Below are 23,369 nucleotides of genomic sequence, written 5' to 3' on the forward strand. Positions count from 1 at the left end.
GGCAGGGTCTTGTGTGTTCTTTTATCCCTGAGCCTAATGCCCTGCCTGGCACATACAGGATCTGTTTATGCTGCCAAACACACCATGATGGGCATCAGGGGAAGATGCCTGTGATGCAAAGGATGAGATCTTCAAATTGTGATCACCTGGAGCAGATGCTGAGGGGGAAGGAGAACTTGGGGATGGAGGGGATGGGGAGGGTGGGGGGAGTCTGGGGTGGGGTTGGCTCCCTTTCTCCTGGCCAAGGCCACATTCTTAATCAGACTCAGAGTGTAGTCCTGGCAGGGTTCCTGTCTGATGCTGGTGGGGTGGGGGTGGGGTTTCAGGCCTCACCTGAGCTACCCCGCAGCCCCGCCCACCTTTGCCCCCTTCCGGGTGCTACCTGCTCTCCCGCAGCAAACCACCCTCCCCACCCCCGGCACCGCCCACCCCCGCTCCAACCCGGCCCTGGCGCCCAGGCTGAGCTGACTCAGGCTGGCCTCCAGCCGCTCGGAGTCCCTGAGCGTGGCCACACCTCCAGGGCCCCGCAAGGGTTAAGGCAGCTGAGCAGCGAGCGGAGAGGTTTGGGCTGACGTCGCTCTGGCTGAAGGTGGTTCCCCTCGGATGAGGATGGGAGAGCCTGGCGAGCTGAAACCCGAGCTCCCGCTCAGCTGGGGCTTAGGGAGGTCCCTGTAAGAGCCGCCTGCCCCGGGCCTCCCTTCCGTCCCTCCCCAGCAGTCGCTCAAGCACCGGCGCAGGAACGATGGAGCTGGGCTGCTGGACGCAGTTGGGGCTCACTTTCCTGCAGCTCCTTCTCATCTCATCCTTGCCTAGAGGTACTGTGAGTAGCGTCCAGGGCCCCAGGGAGCCCCGGAGGTGCTGCTGGGGGTGGGGGTGGCCAGCGCTGGTGCCAGTGTAATCTTGGGGGCTTGGCTGGTGGTGCTGGAGTGTCTGTCCTCCTTGAGAATGTGACAGCGTTTTCTCATCCCAGCTGGTGGGACTGAAGTTCATCAGGAAGGGGTAGCGGCTCCAGTGCACTTTCTAGTTTTCGTTTTATCTTGGTAAAGCGCCGAAGTACCTCTGGGAATCCATCCAGTCTGATTCACCCCCTCTGACTAGCAAAAGGGAGAAGTTTTCCCTGGAAGGAGCCCCCTCAGAGGTGAAGCGGGAAGGAGAGAAAGGAATCAAGAACAAGGCTCGCAGCAAGGGTGTTCCTCTGGGTGACTGTGGCTTGCTGAGATCCTGCAGTCACACCCTTCAGCACAGAGCCCGGGTCTGGGAGATTCACCCACTCAGCATATATACACTTCCTTCCCGGTTAGAATGAGAAAGAAGAGGAAAAAAAAAAAAACCCCGAGGTTAAAAGTGCAGAGTCGTTTCTGGGGACACACAGTGTTTGTTTAGAAAGAGCTCTGGCTTCTGTGATTTTCACTATCATTTTCTGAGCCACAAACCCCGTGTCAAATGGGCTCCCAGGGTAAGTGAGGCTGCGATGTGACTCTGAGCTCCTGGGGGCCGCTTGGCCCAGGGAGGGAAAGGCATTCTTGTCTTGTAACTGCTCGGGGGCAGGCAGAGAAGCAGAGGCTTCTGGTGAGCATCTGTCCCTTCCTGGCTGGAGCAGGGCAGGGTGTCAGGAGGCAGATGAGACCTCCTGAAGGAAGGGCAGGCTGACATGTGCAGATGTGACAAAACAGAGCAGCTTTGGTAGGAGCAGGGAGTGTGTGAGCCTCTAGCGCACGCCTTCTGTGCCGGTTACCTGTCACCTTGCTGGGTACTTGTCACCTATGGTCTACTTAAGAGGCGGGTGCCCTACTGCTGCAGGTAGCTGGTGAGTGTCCGAGAACAAATCAGGTTAAGTGGGGTGCTGAGGGCATAAAGTCAGTAGCCTGCTGTATAGACAAGGGACTCCACTGGCCCCAGGTGAAATCTTCCTTGGTGCTCTGCTCTCCAGCGGGGGTGCTTCATTTGAGTTCTGCCTCAGTGGCATCTGGAGTAGCCCTACGATGATAAATATTGAAGGAAGAAGGAGCCCCAAGGGGCCTGATAATCCATAAACACAAGTGCTTGCCAAGGGGTAATACAACTTTGCATTAGGATTCCTCCCTGTTCGGCTCTGCCCTTTGGTGGCCCTACCCAGCTCCAGCGGAGGCTGGTCCCTTCCCAGAGCTCCAGGGCTCCGAGGACTCATTCCTCATGGCTACATCAATCCCGCTTCCTTTTTTGTACTGCGGCAGGGGAGATGGCTCAAACCTATGCAAGTTAAAAAGGAAAGGTCAGTTGCCCCTCTCTTCTTGCCCAGGATTTGGGAAAAAAAACAGCAACAACACAGAACCCCCATTTACTCCTGACCTGAGAATCTAATTTACCTTTTGCTATGGAAAAGCTTCGGGAAGGGTGTGTGGTTGTCCTGGCAGACTGGCTGCTGACTGAACCCCGTAGCAACCTCCAGCAGCCTCACGTGTCTAGGGAGGCTATTTCGGTTTGTTGAACGTCCACTTTCAGAGGGGAGATGGAGGAATAGAGTGGAGAAGGGAAATAATCCTTCAACTAGTGAGCGAGTCCACTCCCGGCTGGAATGCTGAATCTGGCCCCGTCTAGAAGAGCCTGGAAGCAGACTTCCTCTAATTCCTTTTCTAAAATGAGTGTTTGATGAACTGTCAACATCCCCTGGGATGGCACAGGAGGCTGTTGTGGCTCATCGGCACGGGACACGTGCTGGAGCATGAGAATGCAAACATTAGGCCAAGTGATAACCCAACATAAACAGCATGTGGGGGAGAAATCTGACTCCACTGACTTCACCAGACAGCAGTAGCTCTGCCAGCAGGCTTCTGCCTCGGAGGAAAAACTCATATAAAATATGTGACTCTTGGGAACGAAACCTTAATATGGATAATTTTGCAAGTGTTGCTTCCAACAGACATTAGCTTGCGGGGAATGAACATAGAGGCAACCGGGGAAGATAATTTGAAGCCCAGATACTCAGTGGGCAGGAGCAGCCAGCTGAGAAAGGGAATGTGGAAAGAAAGCAAGGGGGAAGGAGTGGCAAGAAAAATTAGAGGTTGGTTTATAAGGGGATGTGTTAGCAAATTCCAAGGAGAGAGCTCTGGAAATTGGGTCATCTTGGCCGGGGTGGATTTTTGTGGGGACCATGAAGACGGTGCTCCCCTGATCTATAACTGAGTGCTCTGGCTTCTCCACTGGGAAAATAATTTGATGGTGGGCTCATGGATTTTTGGAGCTGGGAGTGACGTTGGAGATCACGTAGAGTCCCTTAATTTCAGAGGACAGTGTGAGGAAACGTCTGTGGACATTTATGTTGTGCCCAGTCTTTGAGCCAAATGCTGTACATGCATGAATTCTCAGACCGCCATATTAAGGTAGAGGCTATTATTATCCTCATTTTACAAACGGGGTTTAGAGAGGCTCTGTGACCTGTTCAAGGATACACTGGCTTGGTTTCTCAAAAAACACCTAACCATTTGACTTAGCAATTCCGTTTCTGGGTATATACACAAAAGAAATGAAAGTGGGGACTTGAGCAGGTATTTGTCCACCAGTGTCCCTCCCAGCATTGTCTCCAACAACCGAAAAGTGGAAACAACTCCAAATGTCCATCCATGGACACAGCGTAGTATCTACACACACCAGAATATTATTCAGCCTTAAGGAATGAAGCGCTCATACAGGCTATAGCAGGGATGAGCTTTGAAGATGTTATATGCTAAGTGAAAGAAGCCAGACACAAAGGACAAATAAATACTGTGTGATTTTACTCCTATAAGGTGCACAGAACAGTGAGTTCCATCAAGAAAGTAGAACAGTGGTCAGCAGGGGCTGGGGGGAGGAGGGTTGGGCGAGTTCATGTTTAGTGGGTGTGCAGCATGAAAACGTTCTGGAGAAGAATAGTGGGGTTTCTTGCACGAGATACTGATTGGAACACTTAAAAGTGATTCAAATGGTAAATTTTTCATTAACTTATATTTTGCTGCAATAATGATAGAAAAGACAAAGAATATACAGGCCGATGAGTGGTGCCCAGGGTGAGCCCAGACTGTCTAATTCCTGAGCTCATGCTCACCTGGTACCTGGCCGACTTAAACTCACGCATCTAATGGATGGATTAATTATGCCGATGCATGTCTCTGTTTGGCATGGCTTCAGGACACACATTATAAGGGAAAGTCCTTGCTAGCTCCAGTTTCGGTGACCCTGGGTGGCTGTGGCAAAGAGGGAGACTGTAGAGCTGAAGGTCTGGTAGTCTGTGGGTCAGAATGCCTGCAAAAGTATTTAGTAGGACACCACGCTTAACATGTGTTGAACCTGGGGGCGCCTGGGTGGCTCAGTTGGTTGAGTGTTCGACTTCGGCTCAGGTCATGGTCTCATGGTTCATGGGTTTTGGGCCCTGCATCGGGCTCTGTGCTGACAGCTGGCTCAGAGCCTGGGGCCTGTTTTGGATTCTGTGCCTCCTTCTCTCTCTGGCCCTCCCCTACTCACGATGTCTCTCTCTCTCTCAGAAATGAATAGAACATTAAAAAAGAAGTAAAAATAAAATAAAATGTGTTGAACCTGAATGCTTTGAGGTAGGTTGGTCCTCTCTATTGCCAGACACCCCACCTGTTCAACCCACATATATGTTACTGGCTACTCCCTACTGGCAAGTGAGATTTTGACTGCTGTTCCTGAGAGGGGCAGGGTGTAAAGGGAGAGTGGAAGCCAGAAGGCAGAGGGCTGGGTGCTGGATGGGGAGAAACACACAAGAGGACTGAGTAGCTTGAGAGGACTCTTATTTTATTTTTGATGTTTTTATTTATTCTTGAGACAGAGACAGACCACGAGGGGTGGGGGTGAGGGGGAGGGTCAGAGAGAGAGGGAGACCTAGAATCTGACCCAGGCTTCAGGCTCTGAGCTGTCAGCACAGATCCCAACGTGGGGCTCGAACTCATGGACTGTGAGATCATGACCTGAACAGAAGTTGGGTGCTCAACCTACTGAGCCACCTAGGTGCCCTTCACAGGACTTTTAAAAGAAGGGATGTGAATATAAACTTGTGGGTCTTGTAGAACTTGTAGAACTCAGTGACCACTAACTCTTCAGTAAAGTGTTTTATTCCCATGAGCGTCCTTGAGCGTGAGATTTTGATGGAAACAGAGGATGAGGCTGGGGAGTCTCTCTGGGCCGATAAGCTGGGGACCAAGCATCTTTGGACCTGGGAGCCCAGACACAGAGGTGACGTAAAGCACTGAGTCTCTCCAAAGTATCCAGAAGTCTTAGGGAGGGCTTTGGAATACCACTGGCATGGACTAAGGGTCTGATTTAAACTTACCTACATCTGAGTTACACTGGTGAGACAGAAATGGCTGAGATAATGGTGTCGGGGGATCTAATGACTGGCCTTAAGTCAAAATTATTTCCACCTGTCCCACTGGGGCGGCCAGTCCCCATGCCAGAGAAACTTGCCAGAGAAACCTGCCTCCCCTGAGACCAGCCTAGAAGCTGCGATTGATTTGTTGTGTGTGCAGATTGGGGGAGGCGCCATGTCAGTGATAAATGAGGGAAGTTTGTGCCCCACTTACCCCCAGATGTAGGAGGACCTGTCACCCTCACTTGGGGATATTTGAAAGTCCCAAGAGCCCAGCTCCCTCCCCTCTTTTTTCTTTTCTTTTCTTTCTTTCTTTTTTTAAAGGAGAGGGAAATGCAGTGTTTACATTTTCTAGTTCTTGAATTCCAGGGTAAAGGGCCTAGGGGCCAGCTGGAGCCTTGAAAGCTACCAGATCAGTGGCAAAAAGTCTATCAGCTTCCTAGCCTGGTCTGTGTTTTAGGAATTCTGTTTGTCAGCCATCATAAAATCTGAGCCAAGGCATAAGATTTATAGTGAAAAGTGTGGGGAAAAACAAACCTCATACCTATAAGCAAAACTGCCCAAGGAAGGCAGAGAATTTGAGTGGATATTCTACTTTCTTAGTCAGTGGGACCTTCCACTGCTCCCTGCTCAGTTCCACTCCTTTCATTTTTCTGTGAGACAGACTGAGAGCCCGTGTGGTTGATAGCAGAGTGAGTAGGGGTTGTAGCTCAAATTCTTCACCCTTGATGATGGAAGCACCAAATAGCCTCCCATCCTATCATATATAAGGGACCTGACCCTAAATTTGGCCACCCAAATAATTTATGCCGTTTGTGGTAAATACCTGGCCCTATCCTATGTGCCTGATGTTTAATTTATTTAATGACACGTGGAGGAGCTTAGGCAGTGAGGACTTGCCCAGGCCACATGGCTGGACATCTGTGCTTTGAACCCAGACAGTCTGGCTCCAGAAAACACACCCTGAAGCACTCCGTGACACTGTCCTAGTAAGCAGCGGCTCTGACCCTGGTGGATCTGCTGGCTGCGTTTTGGCTGAATCATCAAGGAGCACGGTGTCAGCAAAGAAATCTGGTTATCCCTTAGGCACTGTAAGTGCTCAGAATGGCCAAAGTAAGGTCATGTTCTCACCACTGTGGAGGCAGAGAGGATGTAGGAGAAGGCAGAGAGGCATCAGCAGCCCCAGTGGGACCCCCTGGAACCCGGGACTGGGAGGAGCCATTCCCTGAAGGAAATTGAGGCACCTAGCAGAGCCGCAAAACGCTAACCAGTTGCTGGGATAGCGGTCCGCAAGGTCACGTGTCTTATTCTGATTCAACGTAGAAAGCGAGACTTTCTTTGTGTCCTGGTCAGCTTTTATAATTGGAATCGCGTGTCTGTTTGCAAAGGGACAGAATTAAGGATGAGCCATGGTTCACGTCCAGCCCTGACACTATGCAGCCCAGCTCCTTTATGGATTGATTCTGTCAAGATCATCAGTGTGTAAACTCTTACACTGTGGAATGGCAGAAGCAGGCCTGGAATAAATAAAGGAAAGCATTTTTTCCCCTTCTTTTTTGGCATAACAGTTGATGGATATAGCAGGGGATGGAGATACCATCCCCTTCCAGTAAAATTAAGACGGGTTTTAATCAATTCATTTCGACCACGAATGAGGAGCTTCTGTCTACCACACGCTAACGTCGAGCAGTTAAGAGAAGTGGTCCCCATCGGCTGGGCAGCAAATGAAGACACCTACTTCTGTCACCCTTCTGCCTCTGGAGTCGGGGAAATGCCCTTATTCTGTGGCGTGGGTGTCTGTATCACCACCCTCCCCCAGGCCCTGGCTGCTTCAGAGGGGGCTGTGTTAGTGATTTGGCAGCGAGTCTCTGTGAGTGGAAGTCTGGTCAGTTGGTTTGGTGATTGGAAAACCAGGGCTGCTGCCAGAGCAGAGTGAGGAACACGTTCAGGCACCATTAGCTCCTGGGGAGACGCGGCAGTGGTCCTCGTAAGCTGAATCCGCGATTGGTTAAAAAAAATTTTTTCAGCCAGTTTAATGGAAAACCACTAAATGGAGGGGGTGTGGGGCCAGTTTGCTTCAAGTCAAATGACTCATTTGAAGACTCTGAGGAACTGAAGGGTGAGTGTTTTTCAGAGCCCCATCTCTACTTCCTTCATAGGCTTCCTTTGCATTGCGATCGGGGAATGGCCCTCATGCTGGGATCTTCCCTCCGGATTAACAGTGAAGGCTGAGAGCACCTGAGATGTCCCAGGACAAGTTGCCCAAGCTGAGCCTGGAGCTGGTCACTTCTGCTCCCATGGTTTGCCGCGTCCCCATGGCTCACCTGGTTGTGAGCAGAGGGGAGGCTTTGGGTACCAGTAGAGAATGCCTGTTGTGGGACCTCCTGGTGTGGCTTTCTGCCTCCCAGTGGGTGGTCAGCTGCCTGCTTCTACATGGTGCTCAGCCTCCCTTCTGTGCAAGCCTGGCTCCCCTTGGCCAGCCCACTGGTTGGAACAGAACAAGCGAGCATCCCAGGTCTTTGTGGAAATGAGTTCACAAAACTATTTGCCAGTAATGGATCCAATGGATTCCTCATACTGCGCAGTCGAGACTTCAATGTCACAGCGAGAGGAGCCATTTATAACATCACTCTGGGTCAGAACTAACCTTTACCTAGGAATCGCACGTGCTTCACATGTCCATATTCAGGTATTCAGCAAGCTTGAAGCTCGATCACGCACCTGCCAGGGGCTTACCAGGGGCCAGGCACGATCCTAGGTACGTGGGGATGCCATGATGAATGAGATAGAGCCTTTTCCTTAAGGCACTTGAGGGATCTCTTGAAAGAGCTGGTGGTCCAGTCTGGTATTTTTCCAAAGTGGGTTTCATGGCACTCTAATGCTGGAAGATATTCAGCAAAAATAAACAAACAAAACCCAGGGCATTATGATGAAAAACGTCTGGGGGACGTGGAGATTAACTGTGCAGAAAGCATTTACAGACACGGCAAAGCCCTGTAATAAAGAACGCTGTGATTAGCATTTTAAAAGGTTAAGTGCAGAACGTCTTTTCACATAATACCTTATACCACGGGTGAAGTCAGTGCTCCTTGGAGTAGAGTTTGGAAAGCGACTCTCTTGCTCGTGAGGAATGCAACGCTGATGAATACCTCACCATTATGGAGGGTAAGGGAAGAAGGGAATTTGAAAGTCTGTAAAAAAAGGGCTGCTCGTCAGCCTTCTGCTGAGGGCAGGGCAGGAAGGCTGGTGTCCTGGTCACTTACCACTCCCCAAGAGAGCGAGAGAGCCACAGAGATGGCCCCGTTCATGTTGAGAAACGTCCTCACCAGCACTGACCTGCACGGTTCATTGAGAGAACTCATTTCTCGTAGTCACGTTGCCTACAGTAATGCGGTCAGTCTGGGATCGTTGGACAAACTGAATCTGATTAACCAGTGCCCACGGTGATGCGGCAGTTCTGGGGAGTGATGGAGCTGTGGCTTGACTCCCCAACTAGCCTGTATCCTTGATGACAATCACACTCTCTCCCCTTCACATATGAGGAGGCTGTTTGAGGGTCCTTCTAATCCCTAGAGGCGCTGAGTTCCAGGACTGTTCATCACCAGTTACCCTCTCTTCTCCACTCCACCTCCCCCCTGCACACCCGGAGGCTTGTCTCCAATCCCTTGTTACTTACCATGGCGTCTGCCAGCGTGGGTATAGCCCAGTCATCGTGACTGCGATTTGCACACCCGAAAGTGGTCTGAGCCGCTTACACTGTCTCCCTAAGAGACAGCATGTGAGGTCGAGCTGCTCATCAACCCGTTGTTTGCTGCTTCTGGGAACATCTTTGTTCCTGCCTTTGCTAAATATTGTTCTTGTTGTCATGAAACATGGCTTCTCCCTTGGCCCTCTCATCGACTGCCTCTTCGCTCTGCCCTGACTTGTTTCGGGTTGGGTAACTCCAGTGACAATGGGTGAGGAAGAAGAACAGTTGTTCCTTTAAGGGGTATCCTGCCAAAGTAGACTCAAGTCACCCATGACCTCAGCAAAGATTCAGCCTTCACTGACCATAATTCTGGAATTCATCTTTGTTATAGACGTCTTGGTATGGATGTGTCCAAGTTTGAATACACACGTACACAGAAGAGTAGAGATGTGGATGTGTGTTTGCATGAATATGTATATACATGGGGTGTAGAGTATTATGGTGTAAACTGTGGGGCAGGGTTTGAGTCCTGGCTCTGTTGTTTATGGCCGCTTTTCTCCGGCAAGTTATTTCACCTCTTTCATGTGGCCTTACCACCTTCTAACCTGTAGACGGAAGATAATGGTGTATTACGGGTTTATTGCAGGTGTTAAATGAGAATCTACTTAAAATCCTTAGTGAAACCCCTCACAAAATAGGAGTGCTCAGGAAGTTAAAGCTGTCTCCTTCTCACCCTTCTACTGTACTTCCCACGAGCACACATTTCACAAGGAATTGAGAGGAAATACCGGGATTCTGTCCGTAGCAGGGTGGGAGGCACACGGTCTTCTCAAGGTCCTCTTTGCCTCAGTCCACAGTCCGATCCTCTTCACCCGTGGCTCTGTCAGGAAAAAATTCCCTGAAGATTCACTGTAAGTTTCTCTCTTTGAGATTTGCTTCCTTCCCTCGGTTTTATCATGCATCCACCTTACAACCTTAGAGGAAATGCCCTTCCACACAGTGCCTTAGTTTCTCTGTGTTTGAAATAGGGCAAACAGGAGTTTCTTGTAGGGGCTGAGAGGTCCGTGTTTCTCAGAGTAGGTGATTCTGAGTCCATGGTGTTGCACCCCAAACAGAAGAAGTTGCTCGTGACCCCCTGTTGTGATGTGAAGGTGGAGCCAGGCAGGAATCCTTGGGTACAGAGAAGTTCCCCTTCTCTTGTGCTCGCCTGCAGAGCTGGGGGAGTAGCTGTAAGGAAGGCTGGCCAGCCGAAGCTGCTGCCAGCTTAGGGGTTAGGGAACCGGACATGCCATCATAAACGCATCATCCTCGACATCCCTCCACACTTGGCCAGTGCTGTTGTCCAGCTGGCTTTGGTAGGAGGAAAATCTGGCTTCTGCCTGGCATCAGTGACCCTGGATTTGAAGACAATAACACTAACTCTGGAAGCTACTGGCAAGGAGGCAGATGTGGCCCACCCAGAATCCTGTGTAGCCTTGGCGTGCTCTGATTCAGAAAGAAGCGTTTGAAAGTGTGCAAGATTGGGGGCAGGTGGGGCAGTTTGTAGAATTCTTGGATCCAGGGAAACCCAGATTGGATTTTTAGGGTGTAGCTTAAATTTGATTGTTTTCAACTTAGCCATTCTAATGCTTTGGTCGATGTAATAACTTGCTGAATTCGATTGCCTGCCAAGTACTTTTAGATGCATTATTAAAAAAAATTTTATTTTGGAGTAGCCAATTCTACTGAGAAAAGAAGACCCAGTCAACTCGTGTTCCAACAATGGAAATAAACCCAGAAGCAGCTGTCCTTCAAGGATTCCCAGCACCACAGTTGTTGAGGATAATGGCAACTGGGGTGTTCTTCCAAATGCCAGAGTTTAGGCTTTGTTCCCTTTGGTTATGGATGGAGAGTTTCTATTTCTAGAAGAGAAGCAGCAGGAGGCGAGGTATGTCCTATTTCAGTGGGTGTCTTAAGAGGGGGTATTAGGAAAAAGAGACTAAAAAATCTAGAAGCAAGGCGAGGAATTCAGAATGCCATGATTTAAACATGAGCCTACTGCTTAAAAATGCCATATATGTGTGGGCCTCCAGAGGAGCCATTACTACTCACCCCCTTCACTCCCTTAACCATCTGTGTCTTAGCCAAAGATGTGATGGCTCTTGATCCTGCAGAGAATAGTGGTAATGTCTTGACAAATCTGTAATTTTTCTTTCAAAGCCCCTTCTGCTCATTGCCTTCTTCCACCACAGTGACATCAACAACACCATCAGTCTACATATATCCATGGGAAGCTTTGGGGTAAGGTGTCTTGTCTGTGATTGTCCAGCAGCATAAAAGAGGGACAGGTTCAGGATTAAAATGTGGGTGGTCTGTTTCCCAAATGTGTCCATTTCATCAGTGTCGAATTCTTAATCTGTGGAGTCAGAGGAGTGGATTCTCTTGAATGAAGGTAGTGTGTTGGAAGGAATGAGGCTCTGGCCCTAGAAAGAGCTGGGGTCTGATCTTTCTTCTTTTACCCCAAAACTGTGCTGCCTGGGGCAGTTTATTTACCCTATCTGTTCCTCACCCTCTTCATCTGTCAAGTAAAGAAATTAATACTTATTTTGAAGGGTGGCTCTGAGGATTCAGTGGGCTGGTGTGGGTGTCCCCTGCGGGTACCGGGGCCCAGGGTACAGAGGATGATGAACGAAGAGCCACTGTGTAGAGCAGTGTGCTTAATAAAGGGTGAGTAGGGACAGCTTGTGACAAACTGATTTTTGCTTCCCTGTCTCTCCCCATTGTATGCATGCCTAAAAACCAGATTTCTATGGAATCTTTGTAAAGTTTTCTCACTCCTGATACCCAGAGGGGGAGACAAAAACCTGGACTCCACGACTGTCATTAACTCATTAACCGTTAACAAGAGGAACTATAAGAAGGGGCAGCCGGAGGTCACTGAGGTGAGGAACCCAGCCAGGCTGGGACTGAGGATCTCTGACTGTTAAGATGGTTCTCAAAGGCTTAGGAGGAGACATGGAGTCCCCAAGGGCCCAGTAAGCATTGCCTGTCCCCTGACTCACTGGCCTGCCTGCCTGGGGTTTGCTCCAAGTCATGGATCCTGATACCGGAAGCAGGACATCTGACCCTGGGGCAGTCAGGAAATGTGTGTGCTGCCTGGAAGGGGAGTGCAGATCTCACTGGAGGAGTGAGGGGCCCCAGCTGCCTAATTGTATCTCCCTCTGAGTTATGCGTCTTTTTTCCTCCCTCTGGTCTCAGAAGGGTTCCAGAATGCCAGATGGTAAAGGCTCCGTAGAAATTTCAGTTACATGTGGTCAGACGGGACTGCTGGAGGTTTCAGTGGGCAGAAAGGAGGGCTCTAGCATCAAGGAGGAGCCAGCACCTGATAAAAGTGCCTTTCTTTGCCACCTTCTGGGGTGGTCTCAGCCTGGGCCTTTCATCTGACAATTGATGTTTCAATCTTGCAGGGAACAGGCTGACCCTTGTTTTCACAAAGAATCCTCTGGGTTTTTGCAGATGGACCTTAACGGCCATCAGTTGCAACATTATTTCGCTTACATGTAGTGTTGAGTTGCAACATTATTTCATTTAAATGTCTTGTTGAGAACACAGTACTTGGAGGCCACAGGGTCACAGTCCCCCCCCCGCCCCGCCCCCCATACCGTGGGGGTAAGCAGCTGCCCTTTGAGGATTACTGGCCCTCCATCTTGTCAGCAGGAGGGAGAGATCAGAGCTGCATAGCCTTCAAGCAGACTGTCAGGCTGCGAGGGACCCCGCAAAATAACGATGGTGATGATGATGTCAGCAAGCTCTCTTTCACTCATTCTTTACTCGACCTCCATGTATATGAAAGCTGAACTTGTGCCCACTGGTCAGCCCTGTCCTCGTTGCCTTGGTACTCCCACCGATAAAGCAAGACGGAGAGCTTGAGTGCCTTCCGATTTCCCAAGTGAGTTCTGGAAGAACCAAAGCTGGACCAAAATAATGGACTCTCCACTCTGGATAGGAGATGCCAGGATGGCTTTTGCCTCTAAACATGGCAGCTGAGGGGACAGAGCTTATGATACCAAAGTAGTTTGCAACTCTCTTGCTTTCATTTGCCCTGATTTAAAAAAAAAAAAGAGGGGAGGAGGGGCACCTGGGTGGCTCAGTCAGTTAAACGTCGGACTCTTTAGTTTTGATTCAGGTCATGATCTCACGGTTTGTGAGTTCGAATCTCGCCCAGGGATTCCTGCTGTTAGCCTGGCACCTGCTTTGGATTCCCTGTCCCCCTTTCTCTTTGCCCCTTTAATTTTAATTAAAAAAAATTTTTTTTAATACATAAAAAAGAGGAGAGAGGGTGCCTGCACCCATGAGGTAATTATGCAGGAATTTAAAACCACTTTTGAAGACTACTCAGTATTAAGAGAAGACATCCATGATTGAAGTAAAGAAAAAGAAAAAGCAATTTCTAACCCAAAATATTATATGTTACCAATTTTGAGAAGAAGACTGCATGTACAAATGTTATCAGTATCTGTATGTGCATGTATGTGTCCATGGAAATAAGACAACTTGAAACTTGCTGCCTATCTAGACAGCAAAACTATTAAAGGTATTCCTCAATATGTTTTATTCCTTTATGATTTTATTGTTGAAGCTTTCATAAGGAATCTTTTATATTAAAATGTGTAGTGTTTCATAAAGAAAAACCATGAATATTTTATCCAGTGGAAGAGCTCGCTCGGCATGAACAAGTGTGAGTGGTGTGTGGAACTCTCAGAGCTCGATTTTGTCATGGACGTGTGCTCTCAGTGCCTTGGTTTATCCCAGGTGAGTTCTTTGTGCTTTATTTGTGCTTCCTTCCTGGGAAGCACTGACGGGATCAAGCGCGTTTGCAGCTTATATAAGGTTTTGTTGTTAAATGTGGATGCCAGAGTAAAACTCGCTCACCTCCCGTAGCTGCTCGCGCTGGGGGCGGTCCTGGCCCGTTGCCCCCTGAGCAGTGGGTTTATGCACCTCCTCCCCAGGCCCACAATCCTTTTGGGCTCCCATCCTCTTGGAATTAATTGCCCAGAAAAGCTTTAGCATTTCTCTTTACTTCTTCTCCTGCTTAGCCCTTTTCCTCATGGGTAAAGTGGAGAAGTGGGGCTACATCATTTAACTTAAAAGAAAAACCTACTTCACTGGGTCACATTGAAGATTAAATTGCATGAACATATAAAAGCACTTCAGCTAAACAAATGCTAACGTGCTTCAATATTAACACATGACAACATCCAGTAACTTCTTCTATTGGAGAGGTTTCTCTCAATCCTACTTTCTGGAACTGGCCTCTGGCGCCATATTGAAATTCCCCGAAATCTGTACAGCACAAGCCAAATGACCAATATGCCCTTTCTGCAAATGTAATTCTAAGAAATGGAGGGGAAAAAGTCTAGGAGATTGTTCTGTCTGCTTACTGCATTTTAAAATCTCTTCAGCTGGTCAACTTTAATTATTTCTTTTTTATAATGTTTTTATTTATTTTTGAGAGAGAGAGAGAGAGAGACCGTGAGAAGGGGATGGGCAGAGAGAGAAGGAGACACAGAATCTGAAGCAGGTTCCAGGCCCCAAACTGTTAGCACAGAGCCCGATGTGAGGCTTGAACTCAACAAACCACGACATCATGACCTGAGCTGAGGTCGGACGCTTAACCAACTGAGCCCCCCAGGCACCCCAAACTTTAACTATTTTGCTTATCTATTTATTTCTTACACATACAATTTGAAGGCACCTTCTTGTCTCTGTTAAAGCTGGGAAGAAAGAGGGGTGTTGGACTTGCCAGACCAGGGGGAACAGAGCTGTGTCACAAAACCATTAAAACCATTGCCTCCTCTGGCATCTACACAGATTTCTGCCAGTTTTTTGTTTTGTTTTGTTTTTAAGATTTATTTATTTATTTAAGTAATTGCTGCACCCCAGATGGGGCTCGAACTCATAACCCTAAGATCAAGAGTCACATGTTCCACTGACTAATCCAGCCCGATGCCCCTCTACCTATGGTTGTATTTAACCCCCACCCCCAACCCTGTGAGTCCTGTAGATTTGGTACTAATGTCCCTTCATAACCATCCATTTGTTCTCAGAGCATCCGGAATTTTCCTTATCACAATTAGTGTTTATGTTTTTGTGAGGTCATTGGCCCAAAGTCTCCTCTTCTACGAAACAGTGACTTCCGTAAGGCTGGGGATGGTGTCTGTTTTTCTCTCCATCATATCTCAGTGTCCAGCCTCCTAGCAGGGCACACAGATGCTCGGTAAATACTTGTGCAATGAAAGAAAGAACTTGTCAGTTCACCTATACTCTTGACACTGTGCTCAGAGGGACAGGGTGGTTAAACCTTTATATTTTTTTCTGAGAAGATACACCATGCTCGTTCTGTAACAGTATGTTCGTTCTACAACAATACATTAGCTCTGTTAGTTGGTATGTTACGGCTGTAACAAATTACCACAGACTTATTAGTAACTTAGAACAGCACACCTTTATTTCTTACAGTTCTAGAGGTCAGAAGTTTGAAATGAGTTTCATGAGGCTAAGATCAAGGTGTCAGCCAGCCTGCATTCCTTCAGGAGGCTGCAGGGGAGAATCTGTTTCCTTGCCTCATCAGGCTTCTAGAGGCTGCCGGTGTTCCTCAGCTCGTGGCCCCTTCCTCCATCTTCAGAGCACATCAGTCCCGTCTCTGCTTCTGTTGTCACATCTCCTTTCTGACTCTGACCATCCTGCCCCCCTCTTATAAGGGTCCTTGCACTGACATTGGGCCCACCTGGACAATCCAGCCTACTCTTTCCACCTCAAGATCCTTAAATTAGTTATACTTGCAAAATCCCTTTTGCCTTGTAAGGCAACATTTTCATAGTTTTGGGGGGTTAGGATGTGGACATCTTTGGGAGGGCCATTATTCTGTATGCCACATGCAGAATCCTCAAAAAGAAGCCAGGTGGCTGACCGGGCAGACAGAATAGACTTCCCGGATCATTCCCTTTGGTTAAGGTGATACACACCCTGAACATTACCTGTAAAGTTAATATAATGGACTTGGGCGGCCAGAGGTGGACTTACTCATTGAAGTTAAAAGAAATGCCAATGAAGCCATTTTAGGGAATTAATTTCTGGGTAAAAAGGAGGCCAGAACATTCTGTGCCTGGGCCAGAGGTGATCAAGCTTGCTGCTTAGGGGGGAAATGGGCTTCGCTCTCTGTTGGAGTAGAGCAGACCTTACTTGGCCTTCTTAAGTATAGAGGCTTGTAAAAGTTGCAAATTACTTTTATCCTGCCATTGCCCTTCTGGAGTTCTTAGTGTTTATAAGTTCTTAGAAAACCCTGAAGGATGTAGGGCTCACCATAAGGTGAACAGAGGTAGGGGTAAGACATGAACCACACCTCTCAGGCATATTTGCTGTTCCCGGGGTTCAGATCACACACAGCTTGACAAGGAGGGGGATTTGGACCCAAGGCAGGCAACCTGGACCAACTGTCCCGGAGACTTCTCTGCAGATGGAAAGTTCCTTCACCATAAGAGCAAATTAGGGGAGGAAACCAGCCCCACTGGCTTGTAACTCCAAGCTGGACCTACTGGATGGAAAAATTTGACTACTGAAGAGAGGGTAGCTTGGGTGTGAAGGCGGGCTCATTCAACAAGTATTTATTGAGCGCCTGTGGTGTGCCAGACCCTTCCCTAGTAGCCGTGAACAAGTTAGACATGGCTCCTACTAGCTTATGGTCACATAAGGGACACAAACAACAAGCACGTAACTGGGAACATAGAAAATGAGTGTAAGTTGGGGTAAGGGCTATGCCAGGGAATACTCAGCAGAGATGGTCATGGAGGGGTGGGCGGAAGCATGCACATCAGAGGAGAAGTCAGTGAGAACCTCCCTGAGGTGTCACTTACAAGAATGCCTGAAAGGGTGAAACAGAGGCAGTGGGAAAACCACATGTGAGCCTTCACATGTCTTGAGGTGGACAAGAGCGCGGTGGTTTTGAAAAACTTCTAGAAGGTGGGAGACCATGGACAAGAAAAGGTTTGGAGATGGGGCGCCTGGGTGGCTTAGTCGGTTAAGCGTCCGACTTTCGCTTAGGTCATGATCTCGCGGTTCGTGGGTTTGAGCCCTGCGTTGGGCTCTGTGCTGACAGCCAGCTCAGAGCCTGGAGCCTGTTTCAGTCTGTGACTGCCTCTCTCTCTGACCCTCCCCTGCTCACACTGTCTCTCTCTCTCTCCTAGAAATAAATAAAAACATTTTTAAAAAAATTAAAAAAAAAAACAAAAAAAGAAAAGGTTTGGAGGGACAAGGGCTGGAGGGTTCTCAAAGGCCTGTGGGCCACAGCAGAGCATTTGGGCTTTGTTCTGAAGGCAGGAGGAGACAACATGAAGATTTTAAGTAAGAAACTGGTATGCTATACAGTAAAACCTTGGATTGCCAGTGTTCTGCAAGACAAGCAGACATGTCTAATAAATTTTAACTTGTTAAACGAGCAGTGTCTTGCAATATGAATAGTATGTGATGCCAAATTTCACATGATGACAGCTGAGCCAGTGGTTCTGTCTGTCTGTCTGTCTGTCTGTCTGTCTCTCTCGCTGTGGGTGATTGTCGCCCATGCTCGGATGCTTATTCTCAAGCCATGATGTTTGGCAGAAATCAGGGACTTTTCAGAACATTGGAAGGTGCCCACAACTGGTACTAGTGTATTTTTTGTCACTTCAAAGCACCTATGGACAGTCCTTTACTTTTCCACACAAAAATAAGCTTAGGAGTGCTTTGCTTCATGCTAGGTCAGGCTGCCTGCGCATACAGACCCTTTCCTCTGCTGCCTTATTGCCAGTTACATTAAATACAGTACATGACAGAAGTTTATGAATACTGCACTGTAGTCAACATCCGTTAGTGATAGTGAGTCATCCTATACAATAACCCTCCTCTTTCTGTCTCCCTCACACCAGCCATGAAGGTTTTCAAAGGTAAGTGCAGGTTAATTTGCTTAGTTTTTAAATATTTTCTTTATTATTTTGTATTATATTACAGTATCGTAATCATTTTTATATGAATAGTTTTGGGTTGTGGAATAAATCATTCTGATTTCTTATGGGGAAATTTGCTTTGATACGCAAGTGCTTTGGATTACAAACATGTTTCTGGAACGAATTATGCTTGCAAACCAAGATTTTACTGTACATTAAAAAAATAAGGTCCTTGAGAAATATGAGTGTTCTGTGCTTTTTCCTTTTTAAGCTACTAGTTATTGAATGCTTATTACATACTGGGTACTGTGTTAAGCTCTTCAGGTACGTGATATGATTTAGTCCTTTAAGTTGGAGAAAATGTGCTCATTTTACTGGATGGTAAACTGAGGCTGAGTGAGTAAAGTAACTTGGCCAAGGTCTTACCCTCAGGAAGTAGCAGAAGTGGCATTCTAGACCCAGGTCTGTCTGACTCCAGGGATTGTGCCTGTAACCATTTTGTTTTCTCTCAATTTTATTTATGTTAAGAAAATTGTGACAAAATATACGTAACCTAAAATTTACCGTATTAATCCTATAAGGAATGCAGCTCCATGGCACGAATTACATTCACAGTGTTGTGTAGCGTTACCACTGTTTCCAAAACTTTTTCAAGACAATCTTTGTCCTTTGGTGACTGGCTTCTCTCACTTAGACTAACACTTGGCATGTTTTCACGATCCGTCCATACCAAGCACGTGCAGGGAGCAGTGCTTCATGCCTTTTCCTGGCTGAGTAATATTCCACACTCTGAGTAACATTGTATCCTGCATCGTATTTTGTTTACTCACTCACCTCTCAATGGACACTTGGGTTGTTTCCACCTTTTGACTCTGAGGAATAATGTTGCAGTGAACGTTGGCATACGTGCGTCTGTTTTGAGTCTCTAGTTTTGATTTTCTGGGAAGATAGGTGGGAGTAGAAAGCTGGGCCATATGGTATTTCCATGTTTACCTTTGCAAGAACCGCCACACTGATTTCTGCTGCGCCCACCTAACATTCCCACCAGCAACACACGGGGGTCCCAGTTGCTCTACATCTTTGCCAACTCTTGTTATTTCCCTTTTTCATGGCCAGCCTAGTACCATCAGCTGGTTTCTCTTCATGGGTTTAATGTGTATTTCCCCAGTGACTTTTGATGTCAACCATCTTCTTAGGAGTTTATTGGCCATTTACTTATCTTCTTTGGAGAATTCTCTCTTCATGCTACCTGCCTGTTAGTCTTTCTGTGGTTGAGTTGTAAGAGTTCTTTATGTATTTTTGATATGAAGCCCTTATCAAATATTACATTTGCAAATCTTTTCTCCCATTTTGTAAGCTGCCTTTTTACTTTCTTGGCAATTTCCTTTGTTGTATAAAATTTATTAATTGTGATAAAGTCCCATTTATCAGTTTTCCCCTGTTGTTCATGATTAAGCATCATATTTAAGGACTCATTGCCAAGTACGATGGAAATTTACCCTGTGTTTTCTCCTGCTCTTTCTCATTTTTAACCATTATGTTCTCATCTACATTTTATTTTATTTACTTCATTTAATTTTTCAAATGTTTATTCTTTTGTGGGGAGGAGGGGTAGAGAGAGAGGGAGACCCAGAATCCAAAACAGGCTCCAAGCTCTCAGCTGTCAGCACAGAGCCTGACACAGGGCTTGAACCCACGAACGGTGAGATGATGACCTGAGCTGAAGTAGGATGCTTAACTGACTGAGCCACCCAGGTGTGCCTCATCTACACTGTAGAAGTCATTAGCTTCTTCCAGCCAACATCAGACACATGGGAGGCTGAGTGTCTGTCCTGGTGTTTGTCCTGGAGGGGCCCGCGGAGTGGCGGGGGTGGGGGTGGGGTGGGGAACAAAACCTTGGTAGTGACATCACAGTAATCTCCAGCAGTCATTCCCAGATGCCAATGTGAGGACCTTGGCCGGTTGGCCAAAGTTTGTGGCAAAACAATAAGAACATTTTTCAAAGAGCCGAATCTATTCCATTTCAGGAAGCATCCTTTATTATGCAAGTGGTTCCTTTCTATGATGCTAGAATGTTCTTATGACCAGAGGCTGACAGGAGATAGCGATAGTTTCTCTAGGTGGTTCTACTGGGCAGATTAAGGATGATCAGCTCAGTGTCAGGCTTCCAAATTTAGGAGAGGAAAACAGAAAACTAAATTGTGAAATTCGAGGGTTAGAAGCCACCACAGATGCTGGAGTTGGTTTATGTGGGCCTGCAAAGCATGTTGGGGGAGCCTTGCCCAGGGTTTTAAAGGGAAGGCTTCACAGACAAGCCAGATTCACTTTCTCCCTCAAATATCTGACCTATTTCTTCTTCAATCATTGTCTTTGTGCAAAATTTTTCGAAATGGAGAGTGGAGAAGAAAGACGAGCAAATCAAAGCTCAGTCTGTTTCTTAGGCTGGGTTCCTCTGGACAGCCTCCGACTGATGCCTCTTATAGATTTTAGCAGATGGTTTTTCCTTTTCATTTACTTAAGGTATGTTTTAAAAAAGAAAGGAAGACAGAAGTCCTACCCAAAAAGGAATACTTTTTTTTTTCTCATGGGAAAGAACACTCAGTTGTATTTGGGGACTGAATGAAGTTCTGCCAATGAGTTCACCCTGGTAAAACATTGAAATTCTCCCAGACATACTAATTAAGATACTTTTTGTCTTTTCTGTTAGTTTTAGCTTTGAAGATACGATAAAAATGGCATGCCACAAAATGGAGGAGCCAAGTTTGGAGGAAATGACATGGTCTCTGCTTGGCAATTAGCCTTGAACTTGAATGGCCTAAGTCTAGAGAGTGGTCTCCCAACTTTTTTGAGGGCCCAAATGCCTGGGCTATGCTATACAGTTGTTCAGTTAAATGGTTCCTCCTGGAGTTGTGCAGTGTACAACCTATGTAGCTGTAAGCAGCTATTGCACCACAGCAAAAATAGAAATGAGCATAGACACTCAAGAAATATATACTTATTTATATTATTTATGTGTATATGCACAGATTATATATTAATATAACATCAGTTCTTTTTTTTTTAAGAAATAAAAATGAGTAATACTTTTAACAAAATTTCATATGTGTCCCAGTGGATGCTTTTGAACTCTTTTCAAGTCAGCCCACCCCACTTTGGAGACACTAGCCTAGGAGGAATCCACATGGCCTTCTCTATCATTGAGGCAGGACGATGCTTCGTAGCAGTAGTGTCCTTATGGGTCTTACCCCTTCCTACCAGAAGTGTCCTCAGCTGCTGGTGTCCATTTCAGAGTACACAGTCATTAATGAAGCCTGCCCGGGAGCCGAGTGGAACATCATGTGTCGGGAATGCTGTGAATACGATCAGATCGAATGCGTCTGCCCTGGAAAGAAGGAAGTAGTGGGCTACACCATCCCCTGCTGCAGGAACGAGGAGAATGAGTGTGACTCCTGCCTCATTCACCCAGGTGCGTATGGAATGGGAGACCTCAGGCTGCCTTCAAGTTTTCTGAGGTCATGAATGGGAAGAGGCTTAATGTTTAACTTCTGGCAGACAGATATCAGGAGGCTAGGATGCCGTGATATTAAAAGTGGCGTGATTCTGCCCGTTCTAACTCCAGGCAAAGGAAGTGGAGGAATTAGGACCCTTTTCACTGTTAACATGAGAAAGCTGCCAATTCATCCACTTATTCATTCATTTAATAAAAGACTCAGCGGCTCCTCTGGACCATATCAGATACTGGGAGTACAGTGATTTTTTTAGAAAGACACATTCCCTGCATTCCCAGAGCCCATACCCTGATGGGAGGGGTAGGGGATGGAAAAGTAAACAGGCAGCTGCAGTACGAGAAGAGCACAGTCCCACGGAGCGTGGGTGGTGACGGGGGTGGCGGTGGAGGCTGGCTGGAGGAGGTGATATGTGTGCCGAAGATGGAAGCAGCAAACTGAACAGGGTGGAGAGGATCTGGTAGAGAGATCAAGCCATAGAGGAGAGCATGTGCTAAGTCCCTGTGGCAAGGGAAAGCATGGGGATTGGGACTTGCATGTTCCTTGGTCTGGCTGAAGAAGTGGTGTGCGTGTGTGTGTGTGTGTGTGTGTGTGTGTATGAGATGAGAAATATGAAGAGTGATAAATAGACAAAGAGACAAGATTGTAAGAGAGCTGTCTGAGGGTCCAGGCCCTGAGAGGCTTTGCAAGTTGTGCTATGACTGTAGGCTATACATATCCTGGAGAAATTGTAGCAACATTGGAGATATTTGAGTAAAGAGGTGAAACCTGAATTTCTCTTTGGCTGTGGTATGGAGAAAGGATTGGAGGAAGAGCTGGTTCGGGAGGCAGGAGAGGAATTACAGAGACCTTAATGAATGTCAAGCCTTGTAGATGGAAGAGGTGGCGGGATTTTGGAGGTATGCAAGATAATGGAATTGACAACAATTTGGGATCTGCTGGATTGGGAAGGGAAGGGAAGGGAAGAGTGGAAGTCAAGGATGATGCTCTGGCTCTGAGCTGGACATTTAGGAGGTGATCCCAGTGATATAAGAGCATCTGGGGGTGAGACGGAACCTTCCCAGGCCACAGTGTGCTTTCCTTTGCCTTCTTCCAAACCACCGTATCCCCATCATTGAGGGGACAGCGATAGTCCTTTTTCACTGGCCTGTCTGCGCAGAGGCCCGTGTGGATGCCGAGCCTCAGACTAAAGATGTTTCAAGTGTGATTAGCAAGTCGCAGAACAATTTCTAGGTGCTGCCTGGCCTGTCTGACTTTTCCCAGGGGAGTCTGCCCTTTTCTCTTGTAGGCCAGATCAAAAGGAAGGCATAGAGAGTTTCCGACACACTTTCCCTTAGGCTGAAGACCAAAAAGATGTCAAAAGTGTGTTTGGGAAATTTCTCTCATTTCTGCTTTTCCCCTTGTTTTACAACATACAGAATGACGCACATAACTCTCGGGAAGTTTCTTTTGTGGGAAGCTATAGAAGTGGAAAGAAAATGGGGCTCAAGTAAACAAGTGATATTTCTAAACTATCTTCCCTCTTAGAAGAGAGCAATTAGTATAGCCTTTGTATGTTTGATCTAGAAAAGAAACCAACTGCCCCAATTTTCTGATGGTGAGTGTGGTTTAGAAGGAAATACTGGAGTAAGGCTTCCAAAGTTTCTAAGAAAATTTTGAGAATTAAACCAGGGTCTCTCAACTAGGGATCCTTGTTGTGGTATTAAAGTCTTCGAACAGTTTTTGGTATTTCCAAACGCCTGGTGGTCACTATTGGGGTGAGGGCGGGGCTGTGATTTTATGACATGTGAGAGAGCTTCATAGGTGGTGCTTTGTGCCTCCCACTACATTCTACAGATGGCAGTCAACACCTGTCTCAGCTGCACCCAACATCTTCT

The 23,369-nt window shown here is 47.2% G+C and overlaps 1 protein-coding gene across 1 annotated transcript in view; it reads left to right on the top strand.

Moving 5' to 3' along the window:
- Window positions 1–556: 556 nt before the first annotated feature.
- PAMR1 (peptidase domain containing associated with muscle regeneration 1) overlaps window positions 557–23,369 on the top strand; it is a 74,589-nt gene continuing 51,776 nt past the window's right edge. The window contains exons 1-2 of the mRNA XM_039233389.1: window positions 557–815; window positions 21,276–21,452. Coding sequence (XP_039089320.1) covers window positions 743–815; window positions 21,276–21,452 — 250 coding nt within the window. The 5' untranslated portion in view covers window positions 557–742. The remainder of the gene's footprint in view (window positions 816–21,275; window positions 21,453–23,369) is intronic.

This window comes from Hyaena hyaena, unplaced genomic scaffold, assembly GCF_003009895.1.
Source record: "Hyaena hyaena isolate Hyena2069 unplaced genomic scaffold, ASM300989v1 scaffold_74, whole genome shotgun sequence".
Taxonomy (NCBI): Eukaryota; Metazoa; Chordata; class Mammalia; order Carnivora; family Hyaenidae; genus Hyaena; species Hyaena hyaena.